Below are 19,195 nucleotides of genomic sequence, written 5' to 3'. Positions count from 1 at the left end.
CAGTGCAAGAGGGTTCCCTTTTCTCCACACCCTCTCCAGCATTTATTGTTTGTAGATTTTCTGATGATGCCCATTCTAACCCGTGTGAGGTGATACCTCATTGTAGTTCTGATTTGCATTTCTCTAATGATTAGTGATGTTGAGCAGCTTTTCATGTGCTACTTGGCCATCTGTATGTCTTTTTTGGAGAAATGTCTATTTAGGTCTTCTGCCCATTTTTTGATTAGGTTGTTTGTTTTTTTAATAATGAGCTTCATGAGCTGTTTATATATTTTCGAGATTAATCCTTTGTCCATTGATTCATTAGCAAATATTTTCTCCCATTCTGAGGGTTGTCTTTTCATCTTGTTTATAGTTTCCTTTGCTGTGCAAAAACTTTTAAGTTTCATTAGCTCCCATTTGTCTATTTTGTTTTTTATTTCCATTACTGTAGGAGGTGATTCAAAAAAGATCTTGCTGTGATTTATGTCAAAGAATGTTCTTCCTATGTTTTCCTCTAAGAGTTTTAGAGTGTCTGGTCTTACATTTAGGTCTTTAATCCAGTTTGAGTTTATTCTTGTGTATGGTGTTAGGGAGTGTTCTAATTTCATTCTTTTACGTGTAGCTGTCCAGTTTTCCCAGCACCACTCATTGAAGAGACTATCTTTTCTCCATTGTATATCCTTGCCTTCTTTGTCATAGATTAGTTGACCATAGGAGCGTGGGTTTATCTATGGGATTTCTATCCTGTTCCATTGATCTGTATTTCTGTTTTTGTGCCAGTACCATATTGCCTTGATTACTGCAGCTTTGTACTGTAGTCTGAAGTCTGGGAGTCTGATTCCTCCAGCTCCGTTTTTTTTCCCTCAAGATTGCTTTGGCTCTTCGGGGTCTTTTGTGTCTCCCTACAAATTTTAAGATTTTTTGTTTTAGTTCTGTAAAAAAAAAATGTCATGATAATTTGATAGGGATTGCACTGAATCTGTAGATTGCTTTGGATAGTATAGTCATTTTTACAATATTGATTCTTCCAGTCCAGGAACATGGTATAGCTTTCCATCTGGTCCTGGACTTTTGTTGGAAGATTTTTAATCAGTTTCAATTTCATTACTTGTGATTGGTCTGTTCATGTTTTCTCTTTCTTCCTGGTTCAGTCTTGGAAGTTTATACCTTTCTAAAAATTTGTCCATTTTTTTCCAGGTTGTCCATTTTATTGGCATAGAGTTGCTTGTAGTAGCCTCTTATGATGCTTTGTATTTCTTCAGTGTCCGTTTTAACTTCTCCTTTTTCATTTCTTTTTGTTAAATTTTTTTTTTTAAATTTTTTGGCCATGTTGGGTCTTCATTGCTGTGTGCGGGCTTTCTCTAGTTGTGGCGAGCAGGGGCTACTCTTTGCAGTGTCCATTGTAACTTGCTTTTAATTTCTAATTTTATTCATTTGAGTCCTCTCCCTCTTTTTCTTGATGAGTCTGGCTAAAGGTTTATCAATTTTGTTCATCTTCTCAAAAAACAGCTTTTAGTTTTATTGATCTTTGCTACTGTTTTCTTTGTTTCTATTTCATTTATTTCTGTTCTGATCTTTATGATTTCTTTCCTTCTACTAACTTTGGGTTGTTTGTTCTTCTTTCTCTAGTTCCTTGAGGTGTACGGTTAGATTGTTTATTTGAGATTTTTCTTGTTTCTGAGGTAGGATTGTATCGCTATAAACTTCCCTCTTAGAACTGCTTTTGATGCATCCCATAGGTTTCGGATCGTGGTGTTTTCATTGTCATTTGTCTCCAGGTATATTTTTGATTTCATCTTGGATTTCTTCAGTGATCTCTTGGTTATTTAGTAACGTATTGTTCAGCCTCCATGTGTTTGTGTTTTTTATGTTTTTTTCCCTGTAATTTATTTCTAATCTCATAGGGTTGTGATCAGAAAAGATGCTTGATACGATTTCAGTTTTCTTAAATATACTGAGCCTTGATTTGTGACCCAAGATGTGATCTATCCTGACCCAAGATGTGATCTATCCTGGAGAATGTTCCATGTGCATGTGAGAAGAAAGTGTAATCTGCTGTTTTCAGACAGAAGGTCCTATAAATATCAATTAAATCTCTCTGGTCTATTGTGTCACTTAAGGCTTGTGTTTCCTTATTACTTTACTGTCTGGTTGATCTGTCCATTGGTGTAAGTGAGGTGGTAAAGTCCCCCATTATTATTGCATTACTGTTGATTTCCTCTTTTATAGCTGTTAGCATTTGCCTTTTGTATGGAGGAGCTCCTGTTTTGTGTGCATATATATTTATAATTGTTATATGTTCTTCTTGGATTGATTCCTTGATCATTATTTAGTGTCCTTCCTTGTCTCTTGTAACATTCTTTATTTTAAAGTCTATTTTATCTGATATGAGTATAGCTACTCCAGCTTTCTTTTGATTTCCATTTGCATGGAATATCTTTTTCCATCCCCTCACTTTCAATCTGTGTGTATGCCTAGGTCTGAAGTGGGTTGCTTGTAGGCAGCATATATATGAGTCTTGTTTTTGTGTCCATTCAGCAAGCCTGTGTCTTTTGGTTGGAGCCTTTAATCCATTCACATGTAAGGTAATTATCGATATGTATGTTCCTATTACCATTTTCTTAATTGTTTTAGGATTGTTTTTGTGGTCTTTTTCCTCTCTTGTGTTTCCCGCCTAAAGAAGTCCCTTTAGCATTTGTTGTAAAGCTGGTTTGGTGGTGCTGAATTCTCTTAACTTTTGCTTGTCTGTAAGGCTTTTGATTTCTTCATCGAATCTGAATGAGATCCTTGCCAGGTAGAGTAGTCTTGGTTGTAGCTTCTTCCCTTTTGTCACTTTAAATATATTCTGCCATTGCCTCCTGGCTTGTAGAGTTTCTGCTGAGAAATCAGCTGTTAACCTTATGGGGGTGCCCTTGTATGTTATTTGTCGTTTTACCCTTTTTGCTTTTAATAATTTTTCTTTGTCTTTAATTTTTGCCAGTTTGATTACTATGTGTCTTGGCATGTTTCTCCTTGGGTTTATTCTGCCTGGGACTTTCTGCACTTCCTGGACTTGGGTGGCTATTTCCTTTCCCATGTTAGGGAAGTTTTCAACTATAATCGCTTCAAATATTTTCTGGGGTCCTTTCTCTCTCTTCTACTTCTGGGACCTCTATAATGTGAATGTTTGTGCATTTGTATTATGTTTAATGTTGTCCCAGAGGTCTCTTAGGCTGTCTTCATTTGTTTTCATTCTTTTTTTTTAATTCTGTTCTGTGGCAGTGAATTCCACCATTCTGTCTTCCAGGTCACTTATCTGTTCTTCTGCCTCAGTTATTCTGCTATTGATTCCTTCTAGTGTATTTTTCATTTCACTTATTGTATTGTTCATCTCTGTTTGTTTGTTCTTTAATTCTTCTAGGTCTTTGTTAAACATTTCTTGCATCTTCTTGATCTTTGACTGCATTCTTTTTCTGAGGTCCTGGGTCATCTTCACTATCATTATTCTGAATTCTTTTTCTGGAAGGTTGCCTAGCTCCACTTTGTTTAGTTGTTTTTCTGGGGTTGTGTCTTGTTCCTTCATCATGTACATAGTCCTCTGCCTTTTCATTTTGTCTATCTTTCTGTGAATGTGGTTTTTGTTCCACAGGCTGCAGGATTGTAGTTCTTCTTGTTTCTGCTGTCTGACCTCTGGTGGATGAGGCTATCTAAGAGGCTTGTGCAAGCTTCCTGATGGGAGGGACTGGTGGTGGATAGAGCTGGGTGTTGCTCTGTTGGGCAGAGCTCAGTGAAACTTTAATCCGCTTGTCTGCTGATGGTTGGGGCTGAGTTCCCTCCTTGGTGGTTGTTTGACCTGAGGTGACCCAGCTCTGGAGCCTATAGACTGTTTGGTGGGGCTAATGCGCACTCCAGGAGGCCTCACACCAAGGAGTACTTCCCAGAACTTCTGCTGCCAGGGTCCTTGTCCCCGCAGTGAGACACAGTCACCCCCCACCTCTGCAGGAGACCCTCCAACACTAGCAGGTAGGTCTGGTTCAGTCTCCTATGAGGTCACTGCTCCTTCCACCTGGGTCCTGATGCACCCACTACTTTGTGTGTGCCCTCCAAGAGTGGAGTCTCTGTTTTCCCCAGTCCTGTCGAAGTCCTGAAATCAAATCTCACTAGCCTTCTTAGTCTCATTCTCTGGAAATCCTCCTCCCAGTGCCGGACCCCCAGGTTGCAAAGCCTGATGTGGGGCTCAGAACCTTCAGTGGGTGGACTTTTGTGGTATAAGTGTTCTCCAGTTTGTGAGTCACCCACCCAGCGGTTATGGGATTTGATTTTATTGTGATTGCTCCCCTTCTACTGTCTCATTGCGGCTTCTGCTTTGTCTTTGGATGTAGGGTATCTTTTTTTGGTGAGTTCCAGTGTCTTCCTGTCGATGATTGTTCAGCACTTACTTGTGATTCCAGTGCTCTCGTCTGAACAATTTTTCATAATACTTTGTATCTCCAGTCATTCTCTTAGCATAAATCCCTATGTGTAAGATGACTGAGACAAAGAGATTTTTTTATATATGTATTCCAAATTACCCTCTCTCCAAAAACAATCTTTTACCAACTTATCTTCCCATCACCAAAGTATAAGTGTCCATTTTTCTTGACCCTTTACCACGTGGGGAACTTTATAACTTTTAGTTGTTGCTACCCTGTATCTTTTTGTTTTGATTTGCTTTTTTTTGGTTACTAATGAGTTGACACTTTTAAAAATGTGTTTATAACTTAGAATGTAAGGTCCACAAGGATGAGATCCTATTTGTTTTATTCAGGACCTAATATTAATACTAATAAACATTTAATGAATAAATCATATTTCTTATGTTTCATTTTTGCTGGAATTGAACGTTTTCCTTTCATTGGACCCTAGGGGTAAAAAGGCAGGAGAAAAGAATTTGTTAATTTTATTCTTACACGTGAATATGAAACTATAAAACTGGATATCTTCATGAGGAATTCCTAAGTAATGGCCTCCTTGGATCTTATTCAGTTAAGTTGGCCCATCCTTTATTATTCTGCATTTGAGTTTTACCCAAGATCCTGGCTATTGCAATAAGAACATTGCATAAGATGGGAACAATCGTGACCTTTGGGGAATCATGACATTAGGTGAAATTAATCCCAGATTAAAATCTTCTTCTAGAATCAGTCATCCACCCATCCATCTGTACCTCTTTCCAGTCAATTGGGATAAAGCACTGGGACAGCAGTATTTTTTAAACAGGTTTGAAATATTCATCAGTTATTCCAGTAGTGCTGAATTAAACATATAAATATGGTTAGGCAGCATCGCTTCCCTGACTGCTGAGAGATTTAGGTCATTCAATAGGTTTCATACTCCTGAAGAAGACTGCCCTTACCCAGTGTTGTGCACTGAGAGAATCAAACTTAATGTGGGGCTTCCCTGGTGGCGCAGTGGTTGAGGGTCCGCCTGCCGATGCAGGGGACGCGGGTTCGTGTCCCGGTCCGGGAGGATCCCGCGTGCCGCGGAGCGGCTGGGCCCGTGAGCCATGGCCGCTGAGCCTGCATGTCCGGAGCCTGTGCTCCGCGATGGGAGAGGCCGTGGCAGTGAGAGGCCCGCGTACCACAAAAAAAACCAAAAACAAACAAACAAAAAACTTATGTGATTCCCGCTAACTGAACTGAGATGAACTCTTTGAACTGGATATTATTGGTCTTACTCACTTAGTCATAGAAAATATGCTCAAAAGTTACTTCTTAAGGTATCTCTCAGTTTGGGGAGTACATTGACATTACCTGCTAACAATAACAGTATTTTCTGAGTTGGAGCAATGGTGAATTTTTTTACTCCTTAAGTAGTTCTGCATCTACGTTTCTGTAGTACAGTGATATTTTACTTTGTTTTAAGGCAAAGATACATGTACCTGCAGAGATGAATGGAAAAAAATAGCTTTTATTTTAAACTTAACATTAGCTGTTAACACCTCCTTTGTTTTATTTTTGTATAAATTTTGGTTATTATAATAATTATTTTCATACCATTGGTTTCCATGGAAAATTAACTTCCAGTGTAACATCTTAATTTGTCATCAAATTTTCATAAAATTTATGCAGTGTACTCTTCAGTGTGGTTGGATCATAATTTTATTCCTTTGTTTCATGACATCTTTCTTTTCCATCATTTGATTTTGTGTTTTTTTTTTAAACCAAGAAATCATATCAGCATTAAGAAAGATTGGCTTATGGTTCTGATTGTGTAAGCAGAAGCCATATCAGTGTTGTGACGTACACAGGAATTTTGTGATCAGATCATGAAATGCATCTGAAGAATCCACAAGAGAAGTTTGCTTGTGTCAACTGACCAAAAAAACAAAAAAAGTTATGGGGGCAGGGTATCTCTGGGTTGCAGGGTTATGGAAGATTCTTCTTTTTTAAAAATTCCTTTCTGTTTTCCTCCTTAATGAACATTTATTACTTTTACAACTCAGGGAAAGGAAATTATACAAAAAGCATTTAAAACACAAGGATTCACAGCAGAAGAACAAAATTCATGCTACCACAAATATTAGTTGCTTTTTTTCTGGAAATGCACATCTCTGTGAGAAGAGGGAAAAGGACCGTTCATCCAATGTCCATCTCAGTTGAGAACCAGTGGAAACGTCATTCTGCTATAGGTGGTGTGGTAGATGAATGAATGCAGCCCTATAACTTTTCAGGGCTTTGTAAACTAGGAAGGGAAAAACAATTTGTCCATGTGGACAAATTGCTTTACTTTTTAGGAATTCTTTAAAAGATCCAATGAAAGTAATGTTGTGAAACTATTCCCATTATTTAGCAAAGTGGCAATAATTTAAAATTTTTATTGTTGGAGTTAATGAAAGAAAACTTGAGTTAACCAAATTGCCCAGGGTTTAGAGTATATCGATCAAGCACCATCATTCCTTTATTCTTGCCTTGTTATTGAAAGTTTTTTGAAATATATTTTATTTGCCCTCTTTTTGTTAGTAAGTACAGGATTTTGAGTATTAGTAAATTTTTCTTTCATGATTCACTATCTTGCCCTGGCCTTAAGGTTGTTGTTAAAAACACCAAAAACTGAACAATATATCCAGAGGCTGAGGAGATTTGGCTAAATCTGTGCTAGCCTTCTGACATCCCCTAGAAAAGAGTTTATTTTTTATCTAAACATTATTTTCTCTTATACTTAACCTACAAGTATTTTTGGAGTATCCTTCTGTTTCCAAAATTTTATTTTTTTACTTTAGAATCATTAGTGCTGAATTCTCTCTTATCAACTCAGGTGGAATTTGGCAGGTAATACAAACATAAATCAGGTTATTGGCATCCTGAAGTTGTTCAGGGACTAAACTGTGTTTGATTACTGCTTTAAAAAAATGAGAATTGTTTGGCAACCATATGGTAAACTAACTTCAAATATATCTAGTCATTTTGCTGTGAACCCACTGTGTTTAAGAATGTTCACATAGGTACATTTTCATAGTCTCTCAATTCTTTAAAGGAATAACCCTCAACAGGAGAATTTGCTTAGCTACCATGGCAGGGATGTATGATATTTTAATATATACCCCCAAATATCTACTCCCAGTTGCTTAAAAGAAATAGTTGCTTCACCCCATAGAAGAAAACCAGTACCACCACTGTTCTGATTATCTATTATTGTTGCATCACAAACCACTGAAAAATGTAGTGCTATAAAATAGCAAGTTATTATTATCTTGTGGTTCTGTGGAGCAACTGGGTTTAGCTAGACAGTTCCTGCTTAGGGTCCCTCACGCACTTGCACTTAGTTGTTGGCTGGGGTTGCAGTCATCCTAAGGTTCAGCTGGGCTTCGTCACAGGGCTGGCAATGGATGTTGGCCGTGAGGTCAGCTGGGGCCGTTGACAAGTACCTATATATGACTTTTCCACATGGCTTGGGCTTCTCACAGCATGGTGGTCTGAGGGTAATCATGCTTCTCACCAGATAACTGGCTTCCCAGAGGCAGCGGCCCTTCTTCCAATTCTATTTGTCAGGGCAGTCACAGAGCCTGCCCAGATTCAAGGGGTTGAAATTATAGGCTCTGCCTCTTGATGTGGGAGTGGCAAGGTTATATTGCAGAGCACAAGGCATGGGAGATACTATAGCAGCCGTCTTTGGGAACTGCCATCTGCTACAACCACCAGCCTGTTCAGATGTTTCCATGGGTAGGGACCACTTTATGTGAAAAGCCTTGTGGGAAATCCCACTGACTTCAGAAACCTGGACTGTGTCCTTGGATCTACTTTCTATTTTAAAGGAAAAGCTGACAGAGACACATCTACCTCATGCTTGGGTCCTGAGCAAAACGCCTCTATAAGTACCAGATACCCCAAAGGCTAAATGTATCCAATTACATCATTCCTAAGTCTTCTCAGATATAAGATGACATCTAAACAAGCCTAAGAAAAGCAATCTTCGGCATCAAACCTAGCCAGGCTACTTTCTAACTGGATGACCTTCCTCAGACCGCATGAGCCTTGGTCTCTCATCTGTAAAGTAGGAAGAATGATTTCCCCAGGTTGATTTGAGGAATTAGGTGATTTTTGTAAAACACCTAGTATGCTGCAGCACACCGTTAAGCACTTAACGAAAGATAGCTGTTTTCCTCTTACCTCTATCTTCCTGCTTTCTATGTGCTTCATATGCCCTCAAAACCAGCTCCTAGAGAGTTCCAGGCGCTTCAGTGTTTACTGACTTAGGTTTTACTATTCTGTTGAACATCATCCATAGAATTTTTTCATGAAGTTTTCTAATTAATTTCAATTTCAGGTCTTTGAACTTATTAGTATCAAAATCAACATTAATAATTTTTTACTTTCCTAAAAACGTTTCCCATGTGGTGGCTGATGTTGGATCATTGGGTTTAAAGTGGAAGATCTCCATTTTAGTCTTAATGACTAATTTTCAAGTTTAAATTAGCTCATGTTATTGGCATTTAAGAAAGAACAAATAAAGTGAATTTATAATGGGTGTTTAACTAGAATTTGTCATCACGCATAATGAGGAAAAACTGTGCAGCTCTAGGCAGCTCTCTTGTCTCAAGAGTCTGCTGATTAGCTAAATGTTTGGCATATCTCAGTAACCCTAGTAGCCTGTATAATTAAAATTAGCTTTGAACACACAGTATCCCACATCTTGTTTTCTTTTTTGAAGGCATCTTCTTCAACTGGGAGCTTTCCAATAATAGTTCCTCAGCCCTGAACTGATCTCAGGATAAGGAGGGAACATGTCTACCAAATGAATCTTTTTGTTTTGTGTGTCTTTAAAGAAGGTTCAAGTGGGAAGCATTTTTTAGAGAAAAAAATAAATCCTTTATGGGGTTAGAGTTCGCAGTGATTTTCCAATCATTGAAGAGAGTACAGAAAGATTCAACATAGATGGACAAGTAGTTTATCCTTCTTAGTTCATTTAATTTTTTCACAAAATTTTAGGAATATCAGGAAATTGAAGATTTTTTTTTAAAAGTCTGGCACTGGTCTAATAGAGCATGCTACAGGTTGAACTGTCTTGTCAAGACTGTAAGGAAAGAAAATGTCTCAACCCCATTCATTCAATCAGTCACTGGACAAATATTCCTTAGTCAGTTACATGACAGTTACTGTCCTTGGATTTGGAGATTATGAGGAATACCCACATTTCTGTCCTTGAGGAGCTTACTGTCTAGAAGGAGAAGGTAAGCCAGTGAACATGCAGTTTCCAAGCAGCAGGCTAACAGGCCTAATGAGTAAACACATGGTACCATGCACACTGAACCCAAACTTACTACATCTGGAAGTCTTCTTCCCAGGAGACCTTCTTCTCTCAAGAGAGGTCCCTTTTGTATTCTCATTTAGCTAATCTACCTTCAGCATCAAAGCTCTGTGAAAAAGAGTATTGAGAAATATGGGCTCTTGATTCTCCATCCTTTGTACATAGCATATGGTGCTTTGATGTTACAGGTGATTCTTGGGAATATCCTCTGCGCCGGAAGTGTGTGTTAATTCAGCAAGTGGTTGTTCGGTCCTTGTCATGTTCTGGGAATTGTGCTGAGAGCCAGGAATACAATGTATACCAAATTGTATAAAACATGGTCTTTGCCTTTGCGAAAGTCATAATCTGTAAGAAACAAGCTGGTAAAGAAATGTAGAAACAATATGGTACGTGGTGACTTACAAGCATAAATTTCTAACTGAAAGAGCAGCAGGTAAGGGAACAGTTAACTGTGCCTCTGGAGGTCCGGGAAGGTGGGAGCCTTGAGGGATGAATAGGAGTTTTGAGGAAGACCAGGTGAGGAAAAGTAGGAGCAGAGGCCAGGGGCTTAAAAGGTCTTGGTGTCAACTCAGAACTCTCCCAGATCTGGAGTGAGGTAGGTGTGGCAAGGTTCAGGGTCTGAAAGACTGTACACCATCATAACAAAAAGGAACGAACTGTCATGTAGTGACGAAGCCTCTGAACTCCCACAGACCCATGTTCAAATCTTTGCTCTCTCGCTCACGAGCATGTTACGTAACCTCTCTGAGCCTGAATATCCTGAGGACACACTTATAGTACCTACCTAAGGGGCTGTTGTAAGGGTTATAGAAGACAATGCAAGGAAAGCACTTAGCACAACACATTGCACGTTAGCAGACACTCAGTCAATGTTAGCAGTTGCTTTTACTGCTGGATTTGATCCCATGGACATCGGAAAGCTAGTGAAAGTTATTGTTCTCTTGCTATTGTCACTGTGGATTACTGAACCTCTTTTTGCTTCATCTTAAAATGTCGTTTTGATGATTTTAAAAGGTAAGATTTGTAAAGTGCTTAGAACAGTGCCAGGATCATAGTAAGTGCTATGTAAGTGTTTATCACATAATTTAATCTGCTAAGGGATAGAAATATGGTTTTCTGATTTTATACGTGAGTAAGCTAATTTCAGGGAAGTTAAACTTCTTGCCTAAGGTAGTACAGCTAATAAAGTGTGGAACCTGTGTTTCATTTCATATTATAGCAATTGCATCTTAAAATTTGATTTAAAAAGATGTAAAGTCTGACCATCACAACACGTTTTTTAATTTTGTGAATTCTTGTCAGGTGCTTTCTGTCTTCACTCAGGTACAAGTAATAGTTGTTTTACAGAGCGGGAGTCATAGCCAGCGTGTAACTTTGCATTCCAGTTTTTTCTTAGCATCATATCATTTTCCATTTTCCTTTATAGTCATCGTGTTAAATTTTAATGGATGTGTAAAAGTACTTCAAATTGATTTTCCTTAGCTTTTATCCTGCTGTTGGGTATTAGTCTATTTCCTGTTTTTCATTATCATATAGTACCTGATGCCACTGTAAGCATATCCCTAAATACAGCCATTTTCTTCTGTTGATTTATTTCCTTACATAAGTTTCCAGGGGTGGGATCATTGGGTTGACCATTATGAATAGTTTTATTGTTTTTGACATACATAACCTGGTGCCTTCCACCAGCAGTGAATGGAGACTGCCAATTTCAACACCGAGATAAAGGGACAGAATTGATAACCTCTCTAGCAATGAGTGGTTTATTTTTTTAAACTCTTGCTAATTTAGTTAAGAATAAAAATGATACCCCAAGGCCAGTTTATTCTTTTGCATGTTTTGATTATTTTTATTTTTTGAAATGGAGTGTCACCTAATTTGTAATGCCCTCTTTTATGCCATCTTCTCTTACCCTCTTTTTCAATGTCTAATTACTTTTTCAAGCCTCCATATATGTACCTCTTTTATCTATTTCTGATTGACTAACCCAATTTTCTGCAGCACTGATTTTAATATTTATGCAATGATGATCTTATTGCTTCTGTCATGGAGTGAGTGCATCCTGCCGTTCCTGTTTCTTTATAGGGATGTTTCTTTTTCTTTCCCTGAGAATGAATAACAGCTGTTCCCTGAAAATTTCTCGCGTGGTGTGCAAGACTTATTTCAGGGGGTTGATAATTGCTTCTAAGACTTTTCTTGTTTTTCATTTTTTTTCTGGGTACATAGCTTTCTCATTAGGGCCAGATTTTTTTTTTTTTCTGTTTTCTTAAACTTCCTCTTCAATTTTTGGAGTGTTTACTATAAGGAAGCTAATTTTAAATTTCATTTCTACCTGTTCGGAGGTTGGGATCAGGTCTGTCAGAGGTGCTCTTTTGTTCTCCATTATCCCATTTGCTATTCAATAAGCAGCGTTGCAATTCTAGTTGAGCCTGTAGACCAGACCATTTGAAGGGTCTCTTTTCATCTTGTTCTGGCATGTGGTTGTTGCCAATATGTATCTCCTGAAACAGGCCGATGGAGCATTTTAAAAATGTGCCGTTAGTGTGGTAGATTAAAAATAAAAATTTTCTTCTGGAGTTTCTCAGTTCTTACTACTCCTTGTATTTAGCTGTATATATTTGATTCATTTATACACTCAGTTAACTTTTCAGAAAATTTCCTGTAGGTGTTTTTACTTTTTAAAATTTATACCAGGAAATCTTTTCCTTCCCATTCTGATTTTTCGCAAAAGACAAGAATTGGGCATCAGATAATGATACAGTCGAGAGTGTGTGTGGCATAGTAGCATTGGTTTGGAGCCAGAGGAAAATGGATGTGGACCCTGATCACACTTAACTACCCGTGTGACCTTGGCAATTTAAAAAATATTTCTGAACCTCAGGTTTTTTCAACTGTAAAACAGTAAAAAAATCATACCCACCTTACAAGATTGTTATGAAAATTAAATATGGAAAGCACCTAACAGGTTGCCGGGCACAGGGCAGGTTTCTAATAAATGATTGTTGCTCTTTTTAGTAGTATCATGACGTTTAAAGTGGCGAGAAAGCAGTCAGTGCTATGATGATGTAGATGTGACTCGAAGGGTAGGAAAGCTATGACTCCACATTCACAGTTAAAGGGTAGAGGTTGTTCTTATAGAGAAAATTAAACAAACCAACAAAAACCCCATTGGACCAAGAGTCATAAAAAGGAAGTTCTGCCAGTATCTCTCCCTCTGTGTTCTTGGTGAAGTGACTTCACTTTTGGGGCTGTGTCTTCATGCATAAAATGAAGGGGTCCTGCAACCATGATAGCTCCGGACTCTCTGTCCAAATTCGCTATGCTTCTTACCACTCTCCTAGGTATGAAAGTCGCCTTTTGTTTTTGCTTTTTACTGCATATCTGATCATGTTAGTGTTTAACGCCCTTCCTCCAATGGCTTTGTGTTGCTCTCAGGTTCTGACCTGAGGAGGGGTTGACCCCCCCGCTGCCTCTCTGGGTTCCTCCCCACCACACACACTTTGGCCAAACTCCTTCCCACCCGGAGCCTGCAGTCCTGCAGTTCCCACCCCTGATTGCTTTCTCTCCCACTTACCCTGACCAGCTCCACCTACCCTTGTCTCAGCCCTGAGGTCCTTGCCTCAGGAAAGCATCCTCTTACTCCTCCACCATCTTTCCTTCCTCCCCACAGATTTCACTGTACCGCTTGGAGCCCCGTACAGCTCTTTTGTAATGCTTACCACAATGGTAATTAAAGTTACTTGCGTAATATTTGCTGTAGGCCATCTCTGGTTGTTAATGGCTGTTTCCCCAGTACCTCACTTACTGCCTAGCATGTTATAAGTGCTAAATAAATATTGGTAGGATGAATGAATGGATAAACGAATAAACGTAATCTTTAACATAATGCTAAAGGAGGCAAAGTCTTTGATTTAATACTTCCTGTAGATCCAAGACTTAGCCAGGTTGGGTGCGAGGGAAGAACGAATGCTTCATAAACAATTTTAAAAATAAATTGGTTAAGAATCCGCCTGCCAGTGCAGGGGACACGGGTTCGAGCCCTGCTCCGGTAAGATCCCACATGCCACGGAGCAACTAAGCCCGTGCGCCACAACTACTGAGCCTGCTCTGTAGAGCCTGCGAGCCACAACTACTGAAGCCCGCGTTCCTGGAGCCCGTCCTCCTCAACAAGAGAAGCCACCACAATGAGAAGCCCATGCACCACAACGAAGAGCAGCCCCTGCTCGCCACAACTAGAGAAAGCCCGCATGCAGCAATGAAGACCCAATGCAGCCAAAAATAAATTAATGAATTAATTTTAAAAAAAAGTGCTGACGTGATATTTGGAGCTGTTGGTTCTTTCACATTAGAAAAATGCAAAATTAATTTCTGTTTCAGTCCTCAGTTCCAGTAAGAAGTGACCAGCTCTGCTATACCCTTTCAAATTGCAAAGTGAGGAGTGCTTGGTGGTGGTTCATCGTGGAGCCTTTTCTTCTGTATTTGGTGCATGTCTTGGCCTTGGAGGTGCATCTGTTCCTTTGCTGTATCCAGACCTTCCCTCAGACCATGATACCCAGACCCATGGGGACTGAATCAGTTATAGAGTACACCTGAGAATAGGTGAGATCTGTCTGGGGGAGAACCTGCCAGAGCAGTCCTGATCTCCATATTTTCTTTGAATCCCTAATACCTGCTACCTTGCCTGGTCCACAGTAACCACTCTGAAGAGGATTGTTGAGTGAAAGGTACTTGTTTCCTTTTCTTTCCCGTCTGTGGATAATGACGCCTTTCGTTTACATCTCATTCTATAGTTTATAGAGTGCTTTCACGGCCACCAGCTCATTGGAAGCTTGCATGCCGTGAGGAAAGTACGGCAGTTATTTTCATCTCCATTCTAAACTGATTTTAAAAAGGAAAAGAAAATATCAGAGGAGTATTCCTTGCCAACTGTTGCCTGAGAGTTACTTTGTGTTTTTTTTTTAGAATGAGGTGGGATTTATATTTTAATTTTATAACTGTAAACTGCCTAGAGTTAAGGAGCTGAAACTCAAAAAATCTCTGCCTTCTAATTCCTAGGGTAAAGACATCCATTGCCTCTCATGCAACTTTTCTGCTCCATAAATTTTTTGCTTCTTTCTCTCAACATAAAAGATGGGATAAAGAGACAGTATTATAAGTTATGATTTCTTTTACACATTTAGGGTTTTTTTTCATTTTAATGATTTAGACTCTAGTTTAGGAACTTTTCTGTTCCTTTTATTGCCAAGTATCTATTGATTCAGCAAGCATATATTGAACATCCTCTATGTGCCAAGAACTGTACCAGATGTTTGGAGTAAAATTAGGATGTGATTCCTCTCTTTGAGTTGCTCACAACTTAGCAGGGGGTGCAGATACATAAATAATTAAAATACAGGTAAACCAGTGATATTGTAGAGGTAGGAAAAACTAGGAGAGAGGCCAAGCAAAAAGATAACTTCTCAGAGAAAAAAATGGGTGGGGGGGCAGAGGGGATCACCCCAGGCAGAAAGTACAGAAGGATGGGTCCCTGATGTGGAGAATAGTCCAAGGTAGTTGTAGCAAAGAGGAGCAATGGGGGACGATAGGACTTGAGAGGCAGGATGGGTAGACTTGAAGGTCTTATGATGGTAAAGCTCAGGCATTCTCTAGGTAACAGGGAGCACTTGATATTTTTTAAAGCAGGTATGTGACATCAGATTTTTAAAAAATAACTGATATTAACGTGTTCCCTTCTAGCAATTCTGAGTTCCAAATTAGAGATTTTGAGAGCAAGAAGTGAAGTGAAGCAAAAAGCAATGATTTGTTGTGGGAAAGTGAACCCCACTTACACTAGCTGTCATTTCTGCTAGCAGCGAAAATGACTCAGGACAGCTGTGTGGGAGATCAGAAAGAGGAGTGGATAAAATCGAACCATATGGCTTTGGCTGGTCCCCTGAGGTCTTAGTTGTGATGTTAGGACTCACTATCAGCCATCCAAACACAAGGACAACTAAGTAGAACCTAAAAGAAATTCCAAAAGTATATTCCTAAAAGTATATTCCTAAAAGTATATTCCAAAGGAGAAAAAGAATCCTCATTTTCCATAAACTATCCAAAGCTTAAACCAACAAGGTCAGATGTTTTTGCTCTTTGAAACAGTCCCCAGTCATTTCGCAACTCTTTACAGCATCAGATGCTCAAACCACGTCAAACAGCATAATTCCTGTTGAGTGGCACTTTAAAACAGCAAATGAGATGTCAAAGAAATGGTGAATTGAGAACCATTTTTTTCCTCCTTTCTTATGAAAAAGTTAACTGAAAGCAACTGTGGTTCAATGGGTGGACTTCAGTTTAGGTAATTAAGTTTGTGGTTTCTTGTATGTGTACTAAAAGCTGGGTGCTTACACGATCAAAGCCAAATTCAAATTCCATCTGAAGCCTTACTATCCCTTCTCGGAAGGAAGGACAAATACAATACAACCCACTGATTGTGTTCCGGTAGACTTTGGGAAATGTATTTCGAGAATATTTTCCAAGAGTTTGACTGCTTCCTCAATCTTCAGAATTTCCCATTAGCTTTGAACCCTGGCAATCTACATTGAATTAAATAATTTCTATTAATAGGACATGTTGATTATCCTAGGAAACTTGAAGTGATGTAGTTATTAGCATTAAGTTCTATTGTTCCCTCTGCTGAATATGACATTAAATCATTAGAAAAGAAATTGTAAGAAATTTTACTCTCATGGCCATTAACATGAGAGATGAGACATTTTCCATCATTTTAATGTACAGTCTACAGAGGGGATAGCTGTATGTCCATGGACACATCTTTTAATCTCTCTGGCCTCAGTTTCTTCATCAGAAAACAGGAGATTTGAACCAGCTGACATGGAAATAGTTGGCACTTTATTATAAACATGTATTTCTCTTACATATAGTCCTTGCATACACACTCCAGGGCTGTCACGGAAGCTTCATAGTTTCAGAGACTCAGAGTCCTTCTCTCCTGTTGCTGCGCTATGTTCAACACACAGCTTCCCATTAGCTTTTTAACCCTGGTGGTTAAAAATGCTGCCCTAGTGCCTGCCATTATGTCCACATACCAGCAAATGAGAAGAGAGAAGGGGCCAAGGGGACGACGCATCCATTCCTTCAAAGGCGTGATCTAAAAGGCGTGATCTAGCTTCCACTCAGCCAGCTAGTCATGTGGTCACAGCTAGCTGTGAGAGGTGTGAGGTGCTGTCCTATCACGTAGTTGTCATCTATACTTCTCCACATGGGAGGAGGGGGGCAGATGTCTGAGGACAACTAACGGTCTCCTGGCACGACATTTGAGGTCCTTTCCAGTTTTAAAATAAATGATAACAAGTGCAAGTCCCAGGTCTAATTTCTCATCTGCCTGTGAAAAAAATTCAGACCATGTCTGTTTCCTGCAAGTACCTGTTTGAAAGTGCTGGTAACAGAGGAGGCAGGCGGAGAAAAGCCCAGCAGAGGGTGACATTGTAAAGAGTAGCCCCATGGAGCACATTCTCTGTGTGAAAAAAACTGATTACTTGAAAACAAAGAAACGTATTTGTTCCTCTCTATACTTCCCTTATCACTCAACAAGAAACAAATTAACTGAGACCTTTATTTCTTCGTACTACTTTCATATCCAAGTTTTGTTTCCAGTTAGAAGGGAGAATCAAGTTAGTTTCTGTTGGATACAAATTACTGATTTCCTTCTTTGCCCAGCCCAGGATATGGCTGGATAGAGCAAGGGGGCATTGTAAAGGCAGACGTGTTATGGCTGATGTTTGAATTAGCTACAGCTGCATGTTTAACCTTTAAAGGTAAACGGATCCTGCAGAACTCCTTTTAACTGTGTATGTTTACCACTGGGGATGTTCGCTAAATCTCCTCCTTCTGAGTCCATGGGGCACCTCTTTGCCCATGGGACCATGTGACTTGCTTTTCCTAAGGGAATATGAGTTGGAGATGATACGTGTCACATTTAAGGGAAAACCTTAAGAGCCAGTGTAGAATTCTACATATTCTATTCTGCCTGCCATGGCGACCGACAAAGTTCTTGCTTACTGGTCACTTTGCCTCTGCATCCCTGAGTGAGGACATGACATGGTGACATGGAACAGCTCCCCTGCTGACCTGTGAAGGGCATGTAGCATGAATAGAAAGAAACCTTGTTTATAAGCCACTGGGTTTGGGGGATGTTTGTTACCACAGCATAACCCCCTGGCTGATACAAATAGAAACTAAAAAATGCCCCCACCTCTGATGGGGGTGGGGGACAGTTACTACTCTATTCATGAAAGTGAAATCATTAAACAAAAACCCATTATTGTTAATAAGTGCCAAAGAAATCCAGTGTATAATGCACACATCTTTTTGTCCCTTCTAAAAGCTTTTACCCAAATACTAATAACTAGTGCTCAAATTATTAAGTCAATTTAGTTGTCTTTTCGTAGTAGTTAGTGACAATATTTTAAGTAAATGCCAATTCCTAAACTCTCATCTTAACATAATTTTTAGGGTATATGATATACCAAGGTTTTAAAAGAAATTGACAGACATAGTATATCCTTGAGTCTGGCAGTTTTCAGTATTTTGAGTTATAGAGACTTGTAATCTAGTTTTGGAAAAAAGTTTTTTATGCTATAAAGTTCTGTTTGTAGTTCTGAGGCCCTGTACCTTGGAGCAGAAATGGTGACTTTTTGATCTGTAACCTGTGAATGGTAGTGCCATGAACAACATAAATGCCATCATACCAGTTTTTCCCCCAAATATTTAGCATTTTTTAACCATTTAAAACAAGTATCAAAGTATACTTGTAAATTTTCAGATAACTTTAAAAAAATTATTTTATTTGAAAGCCAACTCCAAAAACAAATAATAATAGCTAACATTCATTGCATGTTTACTATCCACCAGGTATTCTAAGTGATTCCACAAATTATCTCTTTAAATCTTCATAACAGTCCTCTTATACGTAAGAAAATTGAGGCACAGAAAAACTAAGAAATTTACTGAAGCCCATGTAGTTGCCAGTGAAGGAATTGGTTTGAACCCATGTCATTTGGCCCCTGAGCCTCCATTTATATCCACAGTGCCTCCTCTGGGGGCGGGAGTGTTGGGAATCCCCAAAGTCCTCCTGTCTATTGTTGATTTTGCCCAACTGTGTAAGTAGCAGCGCAAATGAAATGTTGATTACACTTCCTTCCTCATTTTCCAATTACAACCAGTATGTGATCACCACCCCCCATCTCCCAGAAATACTAGTTTTACTTGTTTGGTTTTTGTTTATTTATTTTAAGTAAAGCTCTCTAAAGGACTAAGCATCATCCTAAGTGACTATGCTTCCATTGTTATTAGAATAAGCCTTGACCTGGTGATCTGCTGTGCATCTGGCCGGCCCTTCTCATCTCAGCAGGTAGAATCATGACTTCACTTCAGTAGGTCCTAGACTAGG

General features: G+C 39.1%; 1 protein-coding gene across 10 annotated transcripts in view; it reads left to right on the top strand.

Moving 5' to 3' along the window:
* Nucleotides 1-19,195, top strand: part of CUNH1orf21 (chromosome unknown C1orf21 homolog) — a 255,177-nt gene that overhangs the window by 129,371 nt on the left and 106,611 nt on the right. For 7 of the 10 annotated variants that reach the window (XR_003427983.1, XM_027083040.1, XM_027083035.1 and 4 more), the window contains exon 4: nucleotides 14,125-14,229. The exons of the other annotated variants lie outside the window; for them this stretch is intronic. Coding sequence is in view for 6 of the 7 variants with exons in the window: in XM_027083040.1 (XP_026938841.1) it covers nucleotides 14,125-14,229 (105 nt within the window). In the remaining variant the exon portion in view is untranslated. The remainder of the gene's footprint in view (nucleotides 1-14,124; nucleotides 14,230-19,195) is intronic. 10 annotated transcript variants of the gene reach the window in all.

The sequence above is a fragment of the Aethalodelphis obliquidens genome, unplaced genomic scaffold, assembly GCF_003676395.1.
Source record: "Aethalodelphis obliquidens isolate GAN/ISIS:26980383/991018 unplaced genomic scaffold, ASM367639v1 scaffold48, whole genome shotgun sequence".
Taxonomy (NCBI): Eukaryota; Metazoa; Chordata; class Mammalia; order Artiodactyla; family Delphinidae; genus Aethalodelphis; species Aethalodelphis obliquidens.
The sequence above is the reverse complement of the archived record's forward strand: the minus strand, read 5'-3'. Positions and strand labels throughout refer to the sequence as shown.